The following is a 23100-nucleotide window of genomic DNA, read 5'->3' as shown; positions in this document are numbered from 1 at the left end:
ATCATAAAGCGTAAATTCGACCTGTAAATTATGTTTTTCATGTTATGTTCTTTCAAGATGAGTCCACTTATTGGGTAATTCTTTTTTCTTTGGGACAGAAACCATTTGTATAAAGCGGCTTTCATTTTAGGAAACTCAGAAGCTTTTAAATTTTTCCTCTTCCCAGGACCCAAAATCGTGTTGTTTACTGCTTTTAAAATTGCCTTGTCTTTCTTTTTTATAAGACTTATGGTGGACTTGGCTACCCCATATTCCTTCGCTAGAGAAGTAACACTACATCCACGTTTAATTTTGTTAAGGACTTCAGCCCTCTCTTTTAATGTTAAGCACTTCAACCTTTTACGATCCATTACTCACGTGCACTGATACACTACAAATGACAAATTTAAAGCAATTTGGTCAATGCAAGATGTTGTTCCCAGAAAACTAACGGGATATTAACGTCGAAATATTCATATGGACAATACACTAGTATACATATAATTTATATACATATACTATTACATATGTATGTATGTACAAAATGTACATGTTTGAAAAGAATGTGTGTACAAATAAATTTGTTTTTTTGTTCGAGTTATAGCGCTTTAATATTGTTCGAGTTACAAACTAGTCAATAGGGAAAAAAATGTGTTCGAGTTAGCACGTCGTTCGACTTAGCGGCTATTCGAGTTACCGCGAGTGCACTGTATGTACATACACATAGCCCATAAAGTCTGCGTACACTTTACAAATGTTTTTAATTTGCGTAAAAACACAATATATTTTATAGTTGAAAACATATTTATTTATTTATTCTTTCATTACATTCTTAAGTTACGAAAGCAAAAGAAATCAAAAAAAAATATGCTTCACTTCGTTGTTTTCATAACGGTAAGTTATTGCAGCATCATGGAAATATAGCAACCACAAAGTCTGCGTACAGGATTAAAACATATGGAAAAAGGTTTATAAATAATATACAAAAACATAAATTTAAATTTCGTTGCATAGCCTTAGGACTTCACTCAATCTATTTGGCATTGAGCTTACTAACTTCTCTGTTTCCTCAGTTGTAGTCTTCGCCCATTCGGGCCGCATAACATTTCGCAAAGCCACCTTACTTGTTACATATCGCACCCTAAATACAAAAGGGTCACAACTCAAAATTTTCCACACTCGAGTTTGACTTGTTTACAGTAGCACAGAAAACAAACTATGTGACATATCACGTTGAAATTTGCCATGTAAGCTTATAACAGTCCTACCAAAAAACAAAAAATTTATTTTTGCCATATGTCATCCGCGGACCGTTTTATTGATAAAGTCTCGTTCATATTTGAGCAGAAGGAACATTTTGAGTTGTGATCCTTTTGTATTTAGGGTGCGATATGTTAATGCCGATTCATTTTTCTAATAGATCCCACAAATGCTCAATGGGACTCAGATCAAGCGAGTAATGGGGTCTGTTGAACTGTTTAGGAGCGTTTTACAAGGACCAAAGCTAAACGATCTCAGCTGTGTGTTTTGGGAGATTATCTTGTTCGAACCAAAATGTTCTTGATAAGCCACGATTTTCAGCACTCTGTGTCAAATTCCTTTTTAAAATGTTCAAATACCCCTATTTATGCAGTGTCGAATCAATAAATTCTAACTGGCCAACACCACTTGCTTCCATGCATCGCCACGTCATAACTGCACCACCGCCGTGTTTGACTGTACCAACAAGATTTTGTTTCTCAAGACCAACATTTACTTACGTCTGAAAAAATTATTTGCTTCCGAAACTCTGACTTTTTATTAACGAATATATATTAGAAAAAATCAATGCGTTTTCTTCTGTTCACAACTGAAATAAACGGCTTTATTCGAGCGACTCTGCCATTATATCCAAATTTATGTAAAATTTCCGCATTTCCGCACAAATATTTTTTTTAAATGTTTGGTTTACGTTTTCAACAACTTTTTATGATGTAATTCGAGGGTTAACTTTTGTCATATTGATTATGCTGCGCTCTTCTCGGACCGATAGTGTTCTTGGATGCCCAGACCTGGGCTTAAGCAAAATCCCTATTTGTTTGTAATTGTTTACTATGCGCTAAACATAGCAAACGGTTCTTCAATAGCTTTGCCAATATTCCGGAAGCCACATAGATCCATCTTTACACAATTTCATACATATTTTTCTTTCTAATAGACTAATATCTTTTTTTTTGTTTCCATGTTTTCAAATTATTATTAAATAAAGCGTGCAACTGAGTTCGCTAGCCGATTAATCATAATAACAAATGATGAGAAATGCGCAAAAACAAAAAGGAAAATCCTAATAAAGTGATGGTATTATTAAAAAAAACTGTACGCAAACTTTCTGGTTGCTACACTTACATATTGCTGCAATTACTTACCGTTATGTAAACAATGAAGTGAGGAATCTTGTTATTTTCTTTTGCTTTTGTAACTTGGAATGTAATGAAAGAATAAATAAATAAAATATGTGCTTTTATTCAATTTAAATATATTTGCAAAGATACGCAGACTTTATGGGCTATGTGTATATCAAAACGATCGCAGTTACACAATTTTTTATTATAAAAACAGGTAATCAGAAATTCGGAAAAACATTCAATGCAAGAGTGCCAAAAATAGAAGACTAATTAGCGCCGTAGCCGAATGTGTTGGTGCGTGATTACCATTCGGAATTCACAGAGAGGTCGTTGGTTCGAATCTCGGTGAAAGCAAAATTAATAAAAACATTTTTCTACACCTCCGAGTGTATTTCTGCCATGAAAAGGCTCCTCATAAAAATATCTGCCGTTCGGAGACGGCTTGAAACTGTAGGTCCCTTCATTTGTGGAACAACATCAAGACGCACACCACAAATAGGAGGAGGAGCTCGGCCAAACACCTAACAGAATTGTACGCGCCAATTATTTATTTATTTATTTTTTTTTTTTCAATTAGCTATTACCCGTAAAATTGCAGCAACATTTAGGGAATTTTTATAGAGTAGTGTACAAAATATTGAATTTAATTTTAATAACTGAAATCTATTCCTTAATATATTATCTTTACTTTCATATTTCAGCAAATAATATTTATTGTATTTCATTACTCTTTTCTATACTTAAGAAATAATTATCTCTAAGTTCACTTTATTGTTTTTCAAAATGATGACCAACCATGCTAATATTGAGAAAACTTTAGGTTTTCGCTGAGTAAAAATCTTCTCAAACACTGATTGTTCTTTGTGACACCACAACTAATCAAAATAATCACTATTGCAAGTTGAAATATATTTCATTGTTTTTTTTTTTTTTTGTAATTTAAGCTGGGGTCGTTGGCCTGAAATTCTTGAATTAGGACAATTTAAGCGTGGTTGGCGTGAAATGGACGTGGAAGACTGCTCCAGAATAATTGTAATTATATTCATTAATATATTTTCTCCAACAACATCTGTACATTGGTTTATTTTTGCAGCTGCTCTATTGCCTGCAAGTTTATAAAGGTGATGAGAAAATAAAAAATTTCATTTGGGATCTGATTACTCCGACTGAGGACGGTGAGGTGCAGAAGATCAGCAGGGATCATAGTGGCCTACATAATTTGGTGCCACGAGGTAGGAATGCAAAAGGTATGGTGAAAAGACACAAACACGCACTCTAACTGCACGGACGTAGTTAATGCGCGCACGCACGCTCAAACCAATAAAAAATTAACAAAAACAAACATTTCTATTAATGCTCGAATACTGAGATGGACTTCACGAACATTTCAACGAATATAGGCTGAGCAATGAAACGTTTTCGCCGTGTGCAACGAAAAGAAAATTGTGTGTGTGTGTGTGAGCTGCTAATGGTTGCAAATTGCAGAAATCGCTATTTTCCTTAGTTGTATCTGTATTAAATTATAAAATTCCAGTCACTTATACTCTATTGGATTTTAATGAACGATGTGCGTGTATTGTTTCTTTATTTCCTATTAAGTATTTGTAGAATACTTTTTTACTAAAATAACCACATACTTTACATGAAATCGCTTAAATCTGTAGATTTTTGAAAAAACTGCTTAAAACTCCACTTGTCGAGCATGAAATTTGTGTTTTAATGTGATAATTAAACTATCATTCACAGCTGTATCTGTAGAATACATCTTAAAACAAACTAAATTAAGACAAGAATATATATCTAATGGCAAGCATTTTTTAACTCAATTATGTAGTTTTGTCAAACATCCACAGAAATGAAAATTATGTATATATTTGTAGTTGTATAAATAATGTAAATATTGTATATTAGAAGTGAATAATCCCTGTAGGTTTCAGCATAAAAAGTAGCAACTGTTTACTTGGGCGTCCGGACATTGTTAGAACTAATTGATGTTCAATTGCTAATCGTTACAGGTCGGAATGGCGGAAAAGCACAGAAAGAAATCGCAAATGCGGCTGCAGCTGCAGCGGCCGCCGCTGCTATAACAGCTACTCAAACTGCAAAAGTCGAGGGTGAGAAGGATGCTGGAGCCAGTACAAGCGCCGCCACATCAGCCACAGCATCACCAACTAATGCCAACACTCCACCGATGAATATATCAACACCGATATCAACTTCAAATCCAAATGCCAGCGCCAGTCAAAATGCGCTCACCGATCCAAATCACTGGAGCAAGCAGGAGAAATTCGATGCGGATGCATTTTTGGAATGTGCTTATAAAAAGCATTTGAGCAGACACGCGAATAAGTGAGTCGTGTGGAATCGAAAGCTTGTTTGCCCAAATTACTATGGAATTTTACACTAATGTCATTCTATCTCAATCTTTCTTTTTTCTCTCCTTTTGTAAACATCTTTACTGTGAACTTGTGTGCATTTAACGATTTTTCGGTTCACATAATTTCGTTGATTGATTTTCATTTCATTTGATTTTTTGTTTTTTACTTTATTGCAATGCATTGAATATGTTTTCAGAGTCCTTCTGCGCGTACGTATGCTCTATTACATTCAACATGAGGTGATTGGCGACTTAGTGCAACAAATCAAAGATAACACACCCGTCAGGTAACCGAAAATTCTAAAAAAAATTGTCTTCCAAAACGTTTTGTATTGCATAACTATCTACTGCTCTCCTTTCATATCATTTGTTAACTTTATTTCTCAAACTATGAATTTTTTTTAAATGTATTTTATTCGTTTCATTTTGTTTTAATTGTATACGCATTATTTTCTCTGCCAGAATGTTCCGAGCAAAATTATGCATTTTTTACAATGGCAACTTCATTTGCTTATTTTTTAAAGCGGTTTCTTTTGTTTTCACTATTTCTTGATTGATTTGAATAAGGTTTTAAGAGCTTAATGCCAACTAAAAATGTATTGCTTTTATTCATACTACAGAGCTTTATTTTGCAATGTATAATTATTAAATGTGCGTTTTCGAAAATAATAAAAAAATTAATTTATTGCCAAAATCACAAAAGAATATTGTTAAAAATACTAATATGCTACACCACAATTCAGTGATTCATCAAAAGTTAAAACTTATTACCAATTTAAATTAAAAGGTGTTAAAAATTATATATAATCTGCACTAGTGATGGATTTTCCAAACAAAAAATAGCAAATCTTAAGCTAATCAGTACCTTCATATACATATGTATTATGATTTTTTTTCTTCAATGCCTCACGCTATGTACTAAGATGCCTAAAGAAATTTGCATTACTTTCGATGTTCTCGTTCAGTGATACTTCATTAATTGTCTGTTCTGTGTTTTCCATTCGTTTAGTATTCGTATTTGCTTTTCTTTTTATGCATTTAAGATGTTGCTTTACCTTGTGAAATAAATATAATTTTACTACTACTACTATTTGAATTGCTACTAAATTAAAATTAAAGTGCTAATTGATTCAATCGCTTTCATGCCTAATACATACAAACCTACGTTATCAGTCGATCGCTTAATTAGTCCATCAATAACTGAAACAATAAATTTCTTTATTCAACGTATATATACAAATTCATCGTGTAGCTATCGCGCCTTCTCTCAAACAGAAACTAACATAAAAAGGTAATATGAAAAAGCGTAAGATATGTGACAAAGAGAAAATGTGCCAGGCGAACAGGGAATTCGAAGCTACGGATAGTGTTTATTGATTATTGAGATATTAAATAAGTTTAAAATTCTAAATCTTTGATACAAAAGTTGAAAATGTATTTATTTCTATTAAAATTTAAATTCGATAAAATTAATTATACTAAAATTCTGGTGAAATAATTGGATTGTTAGTGCTTTTGATTTATTTAGTCACATTTTCAAACTTTACGTAGTAATTGGCTTTGAACTCTTCAATTATTAAAACAAAACTTGGTTTATTTTTGTTTTTGTAAAATTTTATTTTGGCTTTTTTCAGTTTTGTTGCAAAATTTCTTTTTTTTTTGTTTGTTTTTGTTTTTTTACTTTTTTTTATACAACACATTCGCATTATGTATAATCACAAAAAATTTATGTTATTATGTAGCGAGCTCCCCATTCGCCCGCCTGCAACGCCAGATCAAGTGCCAGCATCATGGTGGAATCCCGTATGTTGTGATAAGAGTCTTTTGGTCGGAACATACAAGCATGGATGTGAAATGTACCGTCAGATACGTGCCGACCCGAACTTATGTTTTGTGGGTCATGTTGGTGCCGGTGATGATACGGCAGTGACGAATTTGCCGACGTAAGTGTCTAATACGATATATACTAACCATAAAATTGTACGAATATATTTATATGAACTTGCGCATTAAATACTAATCACAATTTATAGAGAGATTCAATTTGGTAGTGAGATTAAGTTTACATTAGAAAAAAGCTATAAATATTAAGCGAAAATATATTTATTCGTATGGAACACCACAAAGGTCCGAGATATATGAAAGTCACTTCTTATATGCAACAATTAAAATAATATAATATAATATTAGCAATGAAATATGACAGGAAAATCCAAAAAAGTATGCGTATATAGTTTTGACAGATTTAGTCTCGGTTGTGTAGCTTTAGGCTATCCATTCTCTAGCAGCATTTGATTTTTATGAGACACTGTTTCATAAGCCATGTGATCGGGCCTACATATATAAGTTTTGATGCTGCACGTCCAAAATAAGTACAATACTTCGAACCAACACCCGAAATTATTTGGATATTGCAACTGTTCCGCAAAAATGGATTTCGGTTATGTCTGTAATTTCAGTATATCAAACTTTGGCTATGTGATTATTCATTTTGTTAAGCATGACCCACTTTTGAATACGAGTAAACACTGAAAACAGTTCAATTCAAATTAATTTTCGTGTGCTACATAGTTTGGAGTCCTATCAAATTGAATGCTAAAAACGGTCTAATGACTCCTCAACCCTAAGCGCTACTGGAACAACCGAAAACGACGGAACGAAGTTGGTGATGTGTATATAAAGTGTATAAATATATGTAAAATATCAGCTTGTAATTTACATGTAACAGTTTAGAACTCAGTCCCTCGCGGTTTGTTTGAAGTTGAACTAGGGCAAGGTACTCGTATCCATTTTGCCCTAAATGCGTTATAAATTTTATTTCGTAAACACGATTCGAAGTTGTGGATCAGCATACCATTCCTTGATTCGATGCTCCTTTTAGTTCCAGTAGAGTGGTGTTAATTGGACGCCAAATTTTACTTTTATCATATCACATATCACATCATTATTATTTATGTATTATTAAAATTCATTAATCTCATTCCACTTAAACGTTTCAAATACTTGCATAGATCCACATTCAGAAATGTTAACTTGCTATCATGACAGTTGTATCTATTAAACATATCAGTTTTATTCAAATAAATTTTTGAAATCCATCTTCGATGTCATCTCTGTTAGCAAACTCTTGATGTGGTTCGAATTGTTATGCATGACTTACTGTGCCCAATTACACATATACTATATTTTTAAATATTATATATTATATCTTTATTAAGAAACTTAAATTTTTTATCAAATCTAAGACGATTTACTTCTTATTTCGTTCGAAGCAGAAACGAAGACGATGCAAACTCGAAACATGAAGATACAGAAGAAATTGACGATGATGGCACAACAACCAAAGACTCGGATTCCACCAAACTAACAGCAGGCGACAACAAAGACTCACTCGATCCAGAGCGACCTAGTTCATCGGGTAAGAGCAAAAAACAGGCGAAAAGTGAAGCCGCTGACGTTGGTAGTGTTGGTGTCATCGCTGCGAACCCTGTGGCTCCTGTCGATGGTACCGCCGGCACAGCTAATAAGGATCAGACAGTTGAAAAAGAAACGGAACAAATAAAAGAGTCTGAAGAAAACCAGGCAAATGTCGAAAACTTTGAAAATATTAAAAACTCTGGAAACCAAGATAAATCAGAAAAATCAGTTGCAATCGAACATAAATCAAACGAAACAAATGATGCAGATGCAGATGCCTCCGTTGAGGATGTTGAAAATGAATCGACAGCAATGGTAATAGATGGTGTTTCGTCATCCACCCCAACTGAGGCATCAACAACAACTGCACCAGTTGGGATGGAAACAAACGAAATAATAGCTGAGGCTAAATTGGAGATTGATACTGATGCTACTACGACAACTACTGTTGCCATTGCTGGTGGAGAATCAACTTCAGCTGATACAACGGCGCCCTCAGCATCGACGTCGCCTACACAAAGTGGTGATGGCTCTACTCAAGCCACCATTGCTAAGAGTGAAGCTGATTGTGAAATGAAGTCAGAAAATAAAACTGAAACTGAAAGCGAGCTGTCCATGCCGGTCGGTGCTGTCGATAGCGCAACAGCCACCAACACAAGTACTACCGCCACCGAACATGCTGCAAGCAATAATCGTACTGCAGCTACCGCTTCTATTACAACACCCACTCCTACTTCTAATACTTATGAACACACGCAAAATGACACTCTTAATTCGACCACCGTAGGCTTAGATGAAGAAGAAAGTGTTGCAAGTAGTTATCCGCCGACGACTATGGCAGTTGATGATGCCACAATGTGGCCATCTATGCAAGATTTGAATACGCGTTTGAGGCGTGTCATAACGGCCTATCAACGCAATTATAAGAAAGAAGAGTTGAAACAGCAACAGAAAGCCAAGGTAAGTGAAGCACTTTCCGTAAAATTATATGCCTCATTTCCATATAACCGTACACTCGTTCGGTCTTAACGGGACGATGTCATATCATATGTTATAATGAAAAGAGTACTAAAATTCGATGAAATGTTTATCTAAACGAGGTAAAGTACAGATTCTAACGAGTTGCACACATAAAAATATAATCTTATATATTTACCACTTTTGGGTACGTCTATCCTTTTTCAATTGTAGCTGAACTATTGTGTCAATTTTTGTCTAAATTGGGTAGTACTCTTTTGGATTTGGCTGTAAATGTTTTTAGTTATTTATTTAATACCAATCACGCAATCATAGTCTGACAGTTGTGTTCCTTAAACTAGTAGAGCTGCATGAGACTTAATTTGAAATAATATTCTATTGTGTTAGTGTTTGTGATATTTTTTACATAGCGGCCATCTGAAATAAATAAAACTCTTGAATATAAATGCTTTTGAGGATAGATCTCTAGATTTATTAGATTGCGGGACAAGAAATTCAAGGTGGTCCAACTACAAGTTCTTTTTTGTTTGCCCTAACGTCCAAATTCTGTGAAATTCTGAAATCTTTGACAAAACTGTAGCGTTCAAGGTGTCATAAATTCGGTCATAGTTGCACACAAAGTCTTTAAAATCGGCATCACACAAATTTTGTTTGCACGTTTGGTTCACTCGTTTCTTTGTAGTTTTTAATATAGTCATTAACCAGGAAAAAATTTGTAGAGAACTCCGTTATTTTTATTCACCTATATATGCAAAATAAATACCGAACATCACAAAAGACTCAGCCTAGGATTTGGCACATGGTTCATCTTCTTGATTGGCCCGACAACCGCTTAAGCGACTTTAGCCGAGCGTTTCTTTCTTTCTCGTGCTAACCGGCGCCAGTTGGATACACCAAGTGCAACCAAGTCCTTCTCCATTTGACCTTTCCAAAACAGAGGAGGCCTTCCTCTTCCTCTGCTACCACCAGCTGGCACCGCTTCGAATACTTTCAGAGTCGAAGCGTGTGTATCCATTCGGACGACATGAGCTTCTGAATTTATAAGTGCTGAAATACTGCCATACTGCCACTTTTATTAAGGGGTTAGGTGGGTTACAGAGGTTCAAAAAAAGGGTATTTTTACTATTTTTTTTTAATATATACAATCATATATTTTATTTAAACAATTCAGCATATCAAAGATACATATTTAAACAGTATTTTGTGAAATTTTTATTTAAAAATTCCGAAAACTCAGCCGTTGGTACCTCATCTCCCTTAACGTCTCACAAAAAAATGCTCTTGCCGTGGACAGCATAACTCATTATTGGGTCATTTAAAATCAAAAAACCAAAAATATTTCGTTAGTACATGGATAAATCTCGTTACTGGACGAAGGAAAAAAAAAAAAAAATTAATTTGAATTTTTGACAGACTTTGAACAAAAAAACACATTTTTTGGACAAATTTTCGTCATGTGTTGGCTCGAAAAAATTAGTTGTAATAAAAAAAAAATCCTTCGTTCAATAACTTGATAATGTTATTCCAAAGATGTGTGCAAAATTTGAACAAAATCGCTTCATAACTTTTCGAGAAATCGTGTCCACCGACTTAAAAATCGAGTTTTGAGATAAACGCGTATACCTGCGAAACGCTGCACTGACATGACCTGATGGGCGGAACTTCTGAAGGGTCTATCTCGTAGAATTTTACTCGGATCAATTTGAAATTTTAGGAGAATATTTTAAACATATTATACTATTTAATAAGACAAAAAAAAAATCGATTTTTTGAAATTTTCAAACCCACCTAACCCCTTAAGTGTCCCCGCAATATTGCAACACTGTTACTTTTTTGGTACTGTTGGTCTGCTGAAATATTGCAGAAGTTAATTTGCATAGAAGAATTAGAAGGAAATATGGATATTTTGACTTATTTTATAACTGATCAAATATAGGCTGAAACTTTTATTATAAAATTGTTTCCAAAGAATTGACCAGCATCTTTGATGTTGTAGCAGCATAAAAATTCCCCATACATATATGGGGAATGCTGCTGAAGTGCCAGTCCTTGGCCGGGTCGTTCCGGTAACGTAGAATTGACTGCCGTGGGAACGACCAGCATCTTTGTTCTAGTATCCCTTCATTTTTCTATAAAATCAGTAAATATCAATAAACTAAAGGATGATTTTTTAAGAGCTATAGGAAAGTTTTTCAAAAAAACACACGTTAAATTCAGAAAAATGCATGGAATTTTTATTTAAATCGATAGTAGATACAGTCCATATAATTTAATGTTTGAAGATTATTTCATGCAAATGTTGGCCGCGACTGCGCTTCAAATGGTCCATCCATTAGTCCAATTTTGGCATACTCTTTCCAATGTTTCGGCCGGTATCTCATATATAAATGTTGGCTTCCAATGCGTTAATTGAAGCAGGCTTGTCTGACTGGGCATGAGCTTTAACATAGACCCACAAAAAATAATCTAAAGGCGTTATATCGCACGATCTGCGTGGCCAATTGACAGGTCCCGAACGTGAAATAAAATGTTCACCGAACTCGCCTCTCAACAAGTCCATTGTTACGCGTGCTGTGTGGCATGTGACACCGTCTTGCTGAAACCACATGACATGCAAGTCAGGCTCTTGCATTTTGGGCAAAAGAAAGTCGGATATCATTTCACGGTAGCGCTCACCATTCACAGTTACGTTACGATTCGCAGCATCTTTGAAGAAGTACGGTCCAATGATACCTCCATCCCATAAACCGCACCAAACTGTGACCTTTTCTGGATACATTGGTAGCTCTTTCAATTCTTCTGGCTGATCTTCACTCCAAAATCGACAATTCTGTTTATTTACGTACCCATTGATCCAAAAATGAGCTTCGTCACTGAACACAATTTTTCGATAAAAAGTGGATCTTCGGTCAACTTTCCAAGAGCCCATTCACCAAAAATTCTGCGTTGCGGTAGGTCGTTCGGCTTCAATTCTTGCACCAGTTGTATTTTGAAAGGCTTCACACCTTTCGCAAAATTGTCCGCGTTGTTGAGTAACAGAGGCCCAATTGCTGCGAATGGCGACGAATCGATAACTGATGGTCATCATTAATACTGGCCGATACAGCTGTGATATTTTCTTCAGTTCGCACTCTACGTAAGCGTGTTGGTGATTTGATGTCGAATAATGTAAATTTGGTTCTAAATTAAGTCACAATAGCTCGAATAGCCGCTTCAATGGGTCGATTAAACTGACCATAAAATGGAAGAAGCGCGCGATAAACTTTCTTAACAGAACACGCATTTTTATAATAAAATTCAATGCAAGCGTTGTTCGTTTGTAAGACGAATTATGGTTCAATTATAGACCAAACTGAAGATGTTTGACAGTGAAACAAAACGTGCCTCCAACCAACTGTTTAAAAAGATAATAGCTAAAAAATCACCCGTTATATTTTGGTCCTCCGTCTCAATCACCCCGTTATTTTTTCGTTTGTATTTGCTTGCTAGTGGTTAAAAACAGTTGTCAACATTTTGTTGATCGAATGCGTGATGTTGCCAATGTTGCCAGTATATTCGCTTAGAACGCTCATAAAAAGTAAAACAGCAATTGTTGGAGCGCTAGCATACCCATATATAACACAGTTTAAACGACTACAGAATTCAGCACTTAAATTTGAATTCCGAAACTTGAGATCGTTAAGGCATGACGGGAACAGTTAGTAATAACTACCTCTAGCGTTCATCGTTGATTTGCTCTAATTAGAGGTCTTGGCAGTAGACGAGTCTCATCAATGCTTTCCTTACTTCCACAGCTGTGGGGATGCCCCAGTGCATTCAGGCCAATTATTTAAACTGGACTGATTTATTCTATATCGCCTGGTATTGGTAGACCTCAAGTAACTTTCATACAGAACAATTGCGAAGTTATTATCAATGAGTTTTTAGTGACCATCAGAAACGCTAGAAAAATCACTAATTTTAGGCTTCATATTTCAAATAATTGTATGAAATTAATATTTTTTTTACTTCCAATAAAAGTGTACATTTTGGTAAATAATATTAGGGTTTAGAATGCAAAAAAAAAAAAAAAACAACACATACACAATAATCTAATTGTTTATAGCAACAAACAAATCAATGCTCTGCTAATTCAATGAACACAACTTATTGCGCGAGGTCAAAAAGACCGTAGCAAATTTATTATTACTACAGTATTTACTTTGTTTTTATTTACATATTATACTCTCCACTATGTATTTTAGTGAACATAGTAAACTTTTAATTATTTAAAAAGTGCTGCTAAAAAAATCAAATGTAAAGGCTAATTTTTAAGATTAGTGAAATGAGAGCTTCATCGAGGTATACTGAAAACATTAATCTTTAGAAGTGAAAATGAAATATTTATTAGGGATTTCAGTTGAAATAATGGCGTTTATAAAAGTGTGCGCTAGAATCGAAAATATCAAATCATCAACCACATTAATCGCTTCACAAAATGTCGTTCAATAAAATGAAATTAAAAAACGTTTAAATTTCATTGTCCAAATTGCCAACTCCTTTCTTCCTTTTTTTATCGTATGTGAAAATGTTTAGCTGCAAGCATTGGTATCGTCAACACCGCCATTATCGGTGCCCACTACGCCGACCCTACAATCCATGCAAATGCAGATGCAAAATGCTGCTGCCACTGCTGCTGGCGGCGGCGGCGGTGGTGTCATCGCGGGAGGAACCTCTCAACTACAGCAGCCGAATGCAGTCGAGCCGGGCAATCGTAGCCTGCAATCACTGATCCAACAGAATAATAATATCCCTGGCGGCAGCGGCGGTGGTGTTGGTGGTGGAAGACAAACTCCGCAACAGTTATCAACAGGTGCCAGCACATCAGCCGCTGCCGCGGCAGCAGCAGCTGCAAATACCAGCTCTAATGTTGTTAACGTACCGAATATTGTTGGTCAAGCCATGTCAAGTGGTGGTGGTCAGCATCATTCTCAACCGCTTCAACACCCACAGCATACGTCACAGCCGCAAAAACAACTTGGAAGTCAACAACAGCAGCAACATCAACTGCAACAGCACCAACATCAAACTATTGCTCATCAGCAGCAACAGCAACAACAACAGCAGCAGCAGGCAGCAGCAGCGACGGTTGCAGCACAGATGCCCACTGCCGCTGATATTGGATTAATGTTGAGCTTCTTAAATACAACCGATGTCAGTCAGTTGGCTAATTTGGATCTGAATAAGCTGGCCATGTATTTGGTTAGTATGAACAATGTAATGATCGCCAATTTTTCTCAATATTTTTCTTAAATATTAAGACATGCAAACAACAAAGCCCTAAAAATAATTCAAGCTCCATCATATTTCACTATTTTACTCATCCCGCAATCGCTAAATACAACAATTAATAAAACAGCTCTCAATTTCGTGGTACCAAGGGCACATATATATACATACAAATGAAATTATTTATACTAACTTATCGCTTAGGATACAAATATTAATTTTATAATTTAAAATATTTACATACAAATATGGATATAAGCAAAGTATTTTTTAATTTTTTAGTGTCTGTGCGCCAATCAATTTAAAGATTTTTATCTACTTTTATATGATGGTATATACGAGGGTGACTCGGCATTTTCACTGAAAGTTTTAGAAATTTTGTTTGTCTTATCATCTCATGTCTAAGTTCTATAACTTAACAATTTTTTTTTTGTAAGTTTTCAGTGCATTTACTTCATTGCTTCTTTGCTAATCACTAAACCATTTTATTAAAAAGGATGACACAAACATTCCTTCTTGATTGGCGCAAAAATAAAAACATTTCGGCCAAGTTAAATGTAGATTTTGATTTCCTAATTGCTTAAGTTAGTCATACCTTTGCATGTTATTTATATTTATTGTATTTGTTTTTATGCTACACTTACCGCCTTTTCATTTAAGAATAAGTCACTAACAAAATGAGGTTTCTATGGGCCTAGCCAAAACCTATCAGATATACAGTCGCGGCCACACAAGCCGCACCACCTCACTTTCCACAATTATTGCAGTTTAACTTACCAAATCTTTCTAAAAATTAAGACATCTACAAAATGAATACATCTACAAATATTTTATTAAATACTCTTATTTGTAGTTAAACCGTATTTGGCATCAATAACTGCTTGGACCCGGGCAGGCATTGAAGCAACGAGGTTTTTAAGAATTTGGTTTGGAATTTCCTGTTCCCCTACCTTGTTAAACATTTTTTTCAGTTCTGCCTTAGAGTTTGGGCTGTGTTGAATCATTTTTTTTTTCATCATCTGCCATAGATGCTCAATCGGGTTCAAGTCGGGATAATTTCCTGGCGACGCCATATCCGATATTATGAAATCTGCAAATATTTTCTTTAACTACATTATGTTTCTCCTCCAAGTCCTTTCTAATTTCTAAAAAGTTTTCAAAACGGTCGTTTAAACAAACCCTAGAATTAACACCATCTGTTCGGGGAAATGTCTTTCTCCTAGTTTCAACTTTACTCTAACGCTTCAAACGATGATCCTGGCCCTTTTTACGAGTATATTTATTACTCGCTATCTCGCGAATTTTTTTTTTCTAAAGTAAAAACAACACATTTTTGATAGCGAGTTAATTGCTTATATTTAGCGCACATGTTTTAAGTCGTTATGGTTAACGCACGAGTTCTCACAAACTCCTAAAATGCATTTGTCAATTGTCAATTTTGCACTTCGATTACAAATAAAATGACCTGCATAGATCAAAATAAAAATTTAAATCATTTCGATTAGAATCGTCGTAATTTACAGTTGAAAAGCATTTTTAACCGGAAAAATTTACTGGTAAGGTTTGCGGGGCCATGGGTGTATACATATATGTACATATGTATGCAGAGAATAATGGTTTAAAACATATAGGCATGCATATATATATAATATATTTTTTGCGCATATGTTATTCTTAGAAATTTCTCCAAAACGACTAGTTTAATGAAGAACTTATCATCAGATTCTCCACATTTTGCTCGTTTAAAGTTATCTATGTACTTCTCGTTTGTGCATTGCTGAAATATCGGCATGTGTTTTACATGACAAAGCAAATTGTATGACCAAGTTTGCAAAAACTATTAAACAAAGTTCATGTCTACAGTTCGGTCGGTTCCGGGTTAGATGGAAAAAATTATTATAATATCGGTCGTCCCGTCGCCAGACAAACCTTTTAATGACTAGGTCATCATCAAAATGCACGCCATGAATTTGAACGGAATAATAATTTTCAGAGGATAAATCGAGTTTAGATAATGGAATATTTATCCCCGTGTGTGATGATAGGGGGATAGGCAAAAAATTGAGTCGATGACGTTTGGTCTAATTACCCATTCTACATACACTAGGCAGGAAAAGATATTAAATGTACACACACTAAATATGGGTTCAATAATAATAAAATATAGAAAATAAGCGCGGAAGTAGAAACAAAGTAGCATTGCATTCTGAAAATGGAATTACGCTCAATGGCTTAGCCGATGATCATCTTTTCTCTATGTTCCCGATCAAAGGAAATGAGGGAAGGGATGGTTTGACTAAGACCACAACAGGCCTGCTAAATATGGTATACCAAGGACAAACCTATTTAAATTTACAGCAACTGTTAGGTGACACTGGCCACGGGAAAGTTGTATTCCAAACGAAGGAATTCATTAGAGAGTCGAAAGAGGTGCATATGATACATGAAAAAGTCATTTAGATTTAGAATCTTCTCGCTATCTTATAATGCGTTTACATATGCATTAATCACTTATAAATTCACCAAATTAATCTATCCGTTCACATATGGCAGATTACAATCAGCTATCAATACTGCTTTGAGAGGTTTTTCTTCATAGAAATTATTTTGGTGGAATATTTCGGAGTTTTTGCTTTCTTTAATTATTACTAACGATATGAAGAAAATACAAGGAGAAGGATTGCATTATGGCAGCAATACGCATGGGAAATTCTATATTACATTTTATAATAAATAATAAGAGGACAAAACGTTTATGAACCCACGCTTTTTTCTGTAAAATTAATCCATAATTATTAATATTTAACAAACATTTTATTAGAATTATGTTTACAGACCTGCTTTCTTTGCCGGCATCCATCTCATTTAGTTTTTATTTTGATGTTTCTCCTTACATTCGTAATAATGATTATCGATAACATAGAAAACACATATTTTATAATCTCAGATTTTGGGAGAGAAATTTTGTATGGGAAATCGCGCTTTTTAATTACGGATTTTGAGTTAAGCTCGAAAAAGTAGATCATCTACTTATATGTGAACGTATTATTAATCATACTTGCAATCGTATATATATTTAAAGATTTACCAAATGGGATATATTGGGAAGATTTTAAAACTATCTCGTAATAAATATATTATGATGGGTTTAGCTTAGCGCCTCATGTTGGTGAAAAGATCGTGTGGTCTTTTTTGTGTTTAGCACAAAATTCTTTTGGTAACCAAATTCAAGCCACTCACATTAAAATTTCCAACGCGCTGGATGGATATGCGTCTAGGCAACTTAGTGTCGAAAAAAAATACTGAATTCTGATGATACTCATTTTTGTTGTTGTTTAAAAAATTAAAATGAAGTAATGAAAAAAAAATTGCATGGATTAAAAGGCTTCTTATAATTTTAACTTTTCCACAGCATTTAATTATCTTATATGTACTATAAAAACAACATGGCAACGGTTTAACCGGCTTTGTGATTGAGTGATTGAGTGATTTTTGTCTTCAAAACCGGTTTTCCATAGTTTGTTCACTTAATTTTTTTCTGAACGTTTGCAGTCACTATGAAGAGCAAAAAAATTAATGAACTAATTGTTACCAATATTAAACAAATTGAAGCCATTTTAATTACAATAATTTTTTCGTAGGAATACACTAAAATAAATCGTGTTACGCTCATCGGCTTAAAATAGAATTTCTATGTGCTAATAAAATACTTTAAAGGTACATATTTACACACAAATGTATATTTGCATTTCGATTGATATTTTATACACTAATTAGCATATTAAAATTTTATTTGGAAAGTTTATTTAAAAACAAAATTCAGTGGTTAGTGAATATTGCATTATAGTAAAAACAAAAATATTTTTGAAAATATTCAAAATCACCGTTCTGTTCTAGTGACGCCTTAGTTAAGTTTTCTCAAATATGTGACATAAGCTTTAGTGATATTCATTGATTGGCACATTATATTGCTGCTCTCTTTACAACATTTTGTAAAACAGAGTCGTTTTCTACACAAACCAACCCCTAATTTCGTGCTTGCTAATAATTATAAAAGAGATTCCACGTCGGCATAGAATATGAAATCGAACATTGAAAAACAAAGCAAAAAAAAATATGTATCAACGAGTGCGACTGGCTTGGCTTTATGTATCCATTAAATAAGAGGGAGGTAGAAGAAGGAGTAAATAAAATATGTATGAGCACTCTCAATTTAGAAAATTTATTACTTACTACGCCAAGTGGCACTTTCTATCTAACTGACACTCGTCGTATATACATACCTACGTGCATACATCTGTATAATACTTATATGTACTCTACATACGCACGCATTTGATATACAATCATACAAACGTGTACGATTTTCCTGACGCTGCTTGTGGGCTACACCTTTCTCGAGTCTTTTAGACAATCAGACATTTAGGCAATAAAACAGTGTATAATAGTCAATAAGCAGCGGCGAGTTAAATACAATGCAAACATCGCAGCTCATTGGCAACCGGCCATTTTAAACATCATCGTACGAGCATTCATAGCGAAGCAGCGACAAAAGTCGAAAGCGCAGCAGAGCGACATTGATGTGCTTTACATAGTGCTGTACTGTGTTGTGCTCTGCTCCACTTTGCTTTGTTCCTTGGGCGATTGTCGGGTGTCGATTATGTAGTGATTGGTTGGATAGTGTGTCTAAACACCTACTGTACTTTGGTAAAAAACCCACCATGGAGAACTGATTATGGTATTATGTTGGGCTGGGTTGGTGGGTTGTTCGCTTGGCTAAGTAAGTATATTAGTTAGGCGGCCCACCAGTAGCAATTACTATTGAGAATCTCTCGTTTCAATAATGTTAATTTTTTATTATTTTACGGTTTTGCGTGGATTTTCTTGCTGTGCTAACGTTGGCATCGTGGCGTGCTTTTGCTCTCACAGTGATATGAAATGTATGCATGTATGTATACATGTCTATGTATATGTATGACGAGGGTTTAATAAGTACCCATGTTAGAAATTAAGACACCATTTTTTTTTTCAACGTAGTCCGCCGTAGCCGTGACCATTTTTTAACCTTTATAAAAAAAAGGATTTGTCGAACTGTCCCATATGCGTCTCTGTCTCGGCGATAACTTCCTCGTTTGAGCTAAATTTTTTCCCCGCGAACCATCTCTTCATGTTAGGGATGAATACAAAGTCGCAGGGAGCCATATCGGAAGAATTCGGGGGTGCGGCAGCAATTCATGCAGTTAGGCGGCGACAATTCCGGATGAATGTGTTGGTGGAACGTTGCGATGAAACAGTTCCTTCTTTTTCGCCAAATGCAGCCGTGCTCCTTCAATTTTTTGTGGAACCGATCCATTAACTCACTGTAGTATTGTCTATTGATTGTTCGTCGCCATGACCTTTCCGGCCGATGGGACAGTCTTCGCCTTCTTTGGAGCAGATTCACCGAGAGAAATCTATTGTTTTGATTGTTGTTTAGTTTCTGGTGTGTAATGATGAATCCAAGTTTCCTAAACGGGACAATTCGACGCAAAAATTCCTTCGGATCTCGCTTAAATTGCTCCAAACACTGCTTCGAAGTTAACAGCCGCATCCGCTTCTTGTTGCTTGTGAGCAATGGCGGCACCTATCGTGCCGACAATTTTTTCATCGCCAACTTATCATGTGAAATATTAATAACCGTCCCAGTCGACACACCTATGGCCTCTGTTACTTGCGGACTTTTTGAATGATTTCCTCAGCAACCATGTCTGCCGGGCGTCCTGGTCGCTTCTCATCAAAAACGTATGTTCGCCAACGTTTAAATTCGTTGAACCAATATCTAGCTGGTCATAGATGGAGAAGGGTCCCCATAGACAGCATCCAACTTTGCTTTTATTTCCTCGCATTTTTCCCCATCTTAGCGAAAATCATGAAACACGTCTTACTCGAATAGCTGCCAAATCCAAACTAACCTCTTAGTCCGTCTGAAATTTGTTTTGACATCACACGACGGCAGCATCCGATGCTAACACCAAGTTTCCTCAGGAACGCTTTCTGTCATCACATACGGGTACTTATTTAACCGCCCAAGTATACATGTAAATATGTTTATATGTGGGCTACAATGCCAACTTGCTCCACTTCTTCAAATGATAAAATGCTAATTGTAGTTATTTCATATCGAAATCTACATATGCAGGTATATGTGTATGTATGTATGTATGTATGTGTTTACAAGTTAGTGCAAGTCGCTGACTAAAACGCAATGTGTTTGTCCTTTTCCAATTCTCGTTGCTTCTCTAGTTGTTTGCAAATCTTCGGTTATGGTCCCGATTTCTTCGGATAGAGTACACTATCGCTAACGCGTACTTATGGAAAATAAAATGATTTTTCTTACTGCCAATTAAATGATTGGAAATTGTATTGTTACTTGCGCCCTTCCCAATTATTGAGAGGTGTAAAACCTTTCATATACAGAAAATTAAAGAATTTAAAAGATAAGCAGTTGTTTTTTCATGAAGGCAACAGTTAAGTTCTAGCGTAAAATAGCCATAATAGCAGAAAATGATGCTAGATAGTGGCTGTTCAACTTGACGTGCGATCACTGTGCTAATTTATTTATTTTGTGTTTTTTCAACTCGCCGTATTTTATTATTTATCAAGTATATGTAGATACTTACATATCAACTATTTATTTTTATCTACTGTATTCTTTACTATATGTATTTGTGGTAATTTTGTTTGCATTTGATTGCACTCGAATTCGTTTGGAATGCTCAAACGTTGAGCGGAAAGTAATAAATCGAACATTTAATTATTTCTGTAAATATGTGGTTATGAACATATTTTTTTCACATCTACATATGTATGTGCGTATGTATGTATGTACGTATGTGTGCAGATGTAGTATGTACATGTGTACATAGATTTTTTAATTTAAATGTTTTTGCATTAGAATATGGTGGCTGGATTCGTCAAATCTTGCACTACAAAGAAAAAATACAACTTACACATATGAGAAAATATAGTTGTCTCGTGGTTGGCTACACTCCATGTTTTGAATTAAGGGGTTAATCTACTTTGTCACTTTAAAATTTTTCAATTTTTTTTTTTTTGCATAATTTGAAAGTATATATATCCAGAAATATTGTGTAAAAATTTTAAGAAAATCCGAGCACTCTAACTATTTTTTTTTTTACCTGAACATCATTTCGTCTACCTGCGCGTATAGCGTGCATTAAAAACTTTAAACGCGTTTTTCTCAAAACAACGTTTTCAAAATCTAGCTCCACTGTATCTCAAAAACTAATCAACCGATTTTCATAAAATTTGGATCACCTATTCTAGACATAATTTGCACCAAATTGACGCTCGGGGGTTTTGAAATTTTAAATTTTTACTATATATTTTTTTTAAATATGCGAAAAAAAAAACCGTTCTATCAAAAATTTTCCATTTTTATCAGCCATTTTTTTTGTCTTCATTAAAACCTAATATCCGAGGGTCATTTTGTAGCCAGCATCTTACTGAATCTGAAACATTTTGATTTTTTTGTTTCAGACAAGCCGTTCTTGAGTTCTGATGGAGCTGCCTCACCAACCCATGTTTGAGACGTTACGCTTCACTGCTATTTTTTTACTAAAAATACTATAAAATTGAATAAAAAAAAATTTATTTCTGAATTTTAAGACTTTATTTAATAAATCAAACAAATTTTATATTACTATCATTTATAGTTTTCTCAAAAAAAAAATCACGAATATAGCCTTTTTTTCGAGTCTCCAAAGTAGACTGACCCCTTAAGATCTTCAATAGAGAACTTATTTATTTCTGTCTACATCCGTTTTTTTCGGTTCGTGTTGGTTTGTTGATATTTTGGCTTTTTTGTTTAACTATTTGAAGAATGGTTGATTTCAGATGCAAGAGTGCAAAATCGCTCTTTGGCCAATGAATAAGTAGGATCACATTCTTTTTATGCAAGAATAGATATCATTGGCTAACAAGCCGATCCCTGACATAATTTTTTTACCTTTATTATCACAGATTTTGGTAGATGATTGGTATTGGTTTGCTACAATAACAACAGCAGCGTCATTTACCTTTTAAAGGTTTTTAGGCTAAGGTTCTCGAGCTAATGGCATGTTCTGGATGGAGTTCGAACGTACGTTCTTAGGTAGCCTCCGAACGTAAGATGGTTTTCTATACCAGAAGCTCGTTTAAAATATTTGTATTGCATTTTTAGTGTTTAATCTGCACAGTATACATTCTCTTGAAATGAAATTAAATTTGAAATTGCGTTGAGGTCATTATACATTACCTGGAGATGCATTAGAATAAAAGTGAGCTTTGCCTTCGTTAGTTAAAACAGTTTTTTGCTATTTTTATCCCTCCAGGTCTGTCTTGCGTTTCTTAGCGACACTATCCTGCTAGATTAACCACCTGTTATTTTATGAACTGTCTTCTCTTATTTGAGCTCTTTAATGGAATATTGCAGAAAAGATACTCGTGTGTTACCAGTTTCTTTAACGTGTATGTTAGTAGTTATAATAAATAAATAAGTCGATTATAGTTGCCTAGATTATTGATCAGCCCCCATTGTTTACCCCTTTAGCTTGATTTATAATAAATTTTTCGTCCATATATAATAACATAACTCCTTGTTACTATTACTTATTAGCTTATTCGGCATACATACATATATATGTATAATATGCCTTT

General features: G+C 34.7%; 1 protein-coding gene across 11 annotated transcripts in view; it reads left to right on the top strand.

Annotated features, from left to right (window-relative positions):
- LOC129249348 (mucin-19) overlaps positions 1 to 23100 on the top strand; it is a 98746-nt gene that overhangs the window by 39096 nt on the left and 36550 nt on the right. For 4 of the 11 annotated variants that reach the window (XM_054889117.1, XM_054889119.1, XM_054889120.1 and 1 more), the window contains 7 exons: positions 3308 to 3395; positions 3457 to 3610; positions 4379 to 4712; positions 4938 to 5027; positions 6483 to 6683; positions 8013 to 9117; positions 13711 to 14391. In XM_054889117.1, the coding sequence (XP_054745092.1) occupies positions 3308 to 3395; positions 3457 to 3610; positions 4379 to 4712; positions 4938 to 5027; positions 6483 to 6683; positions 8013 to 9117; positions 13711 to 14391 (2653 nt within the window). The remainder of the gene's footprint in view (positions 1 to 3307; positions 3396 to 3456; positions 3611 to 4378; positions 4713 to 4937; positions 5028 to 6482; positions 6684 to 8012; positions 9118 to 13710; positions 14392 to 23100) is intronic. The other 7 variants (XM_054889126.1, XM_054889125.1, XM_054889122.1 and 4 more) reach the window with 7 other exon arrangements.

This window comes from Anastrepha obliqua, chromosome 5 (assembly GCF_027943255.1).
Source record: "Anastrepha obliqua isolate idAnaObli1 chromosome 5, idAnaObli1_1.0, whole genome shotgun sequence".
Taxonomy (NCBI): domain Eukaryota; kingdom Metazoa; phylum Arthropoda; class Insecta; order Diptera; family Tephritidae; genus Anastrepha; species Anastrepha obliqua.
This window is presented reverse-complemented; position numbering and strand designations above follow the sequence as displayed.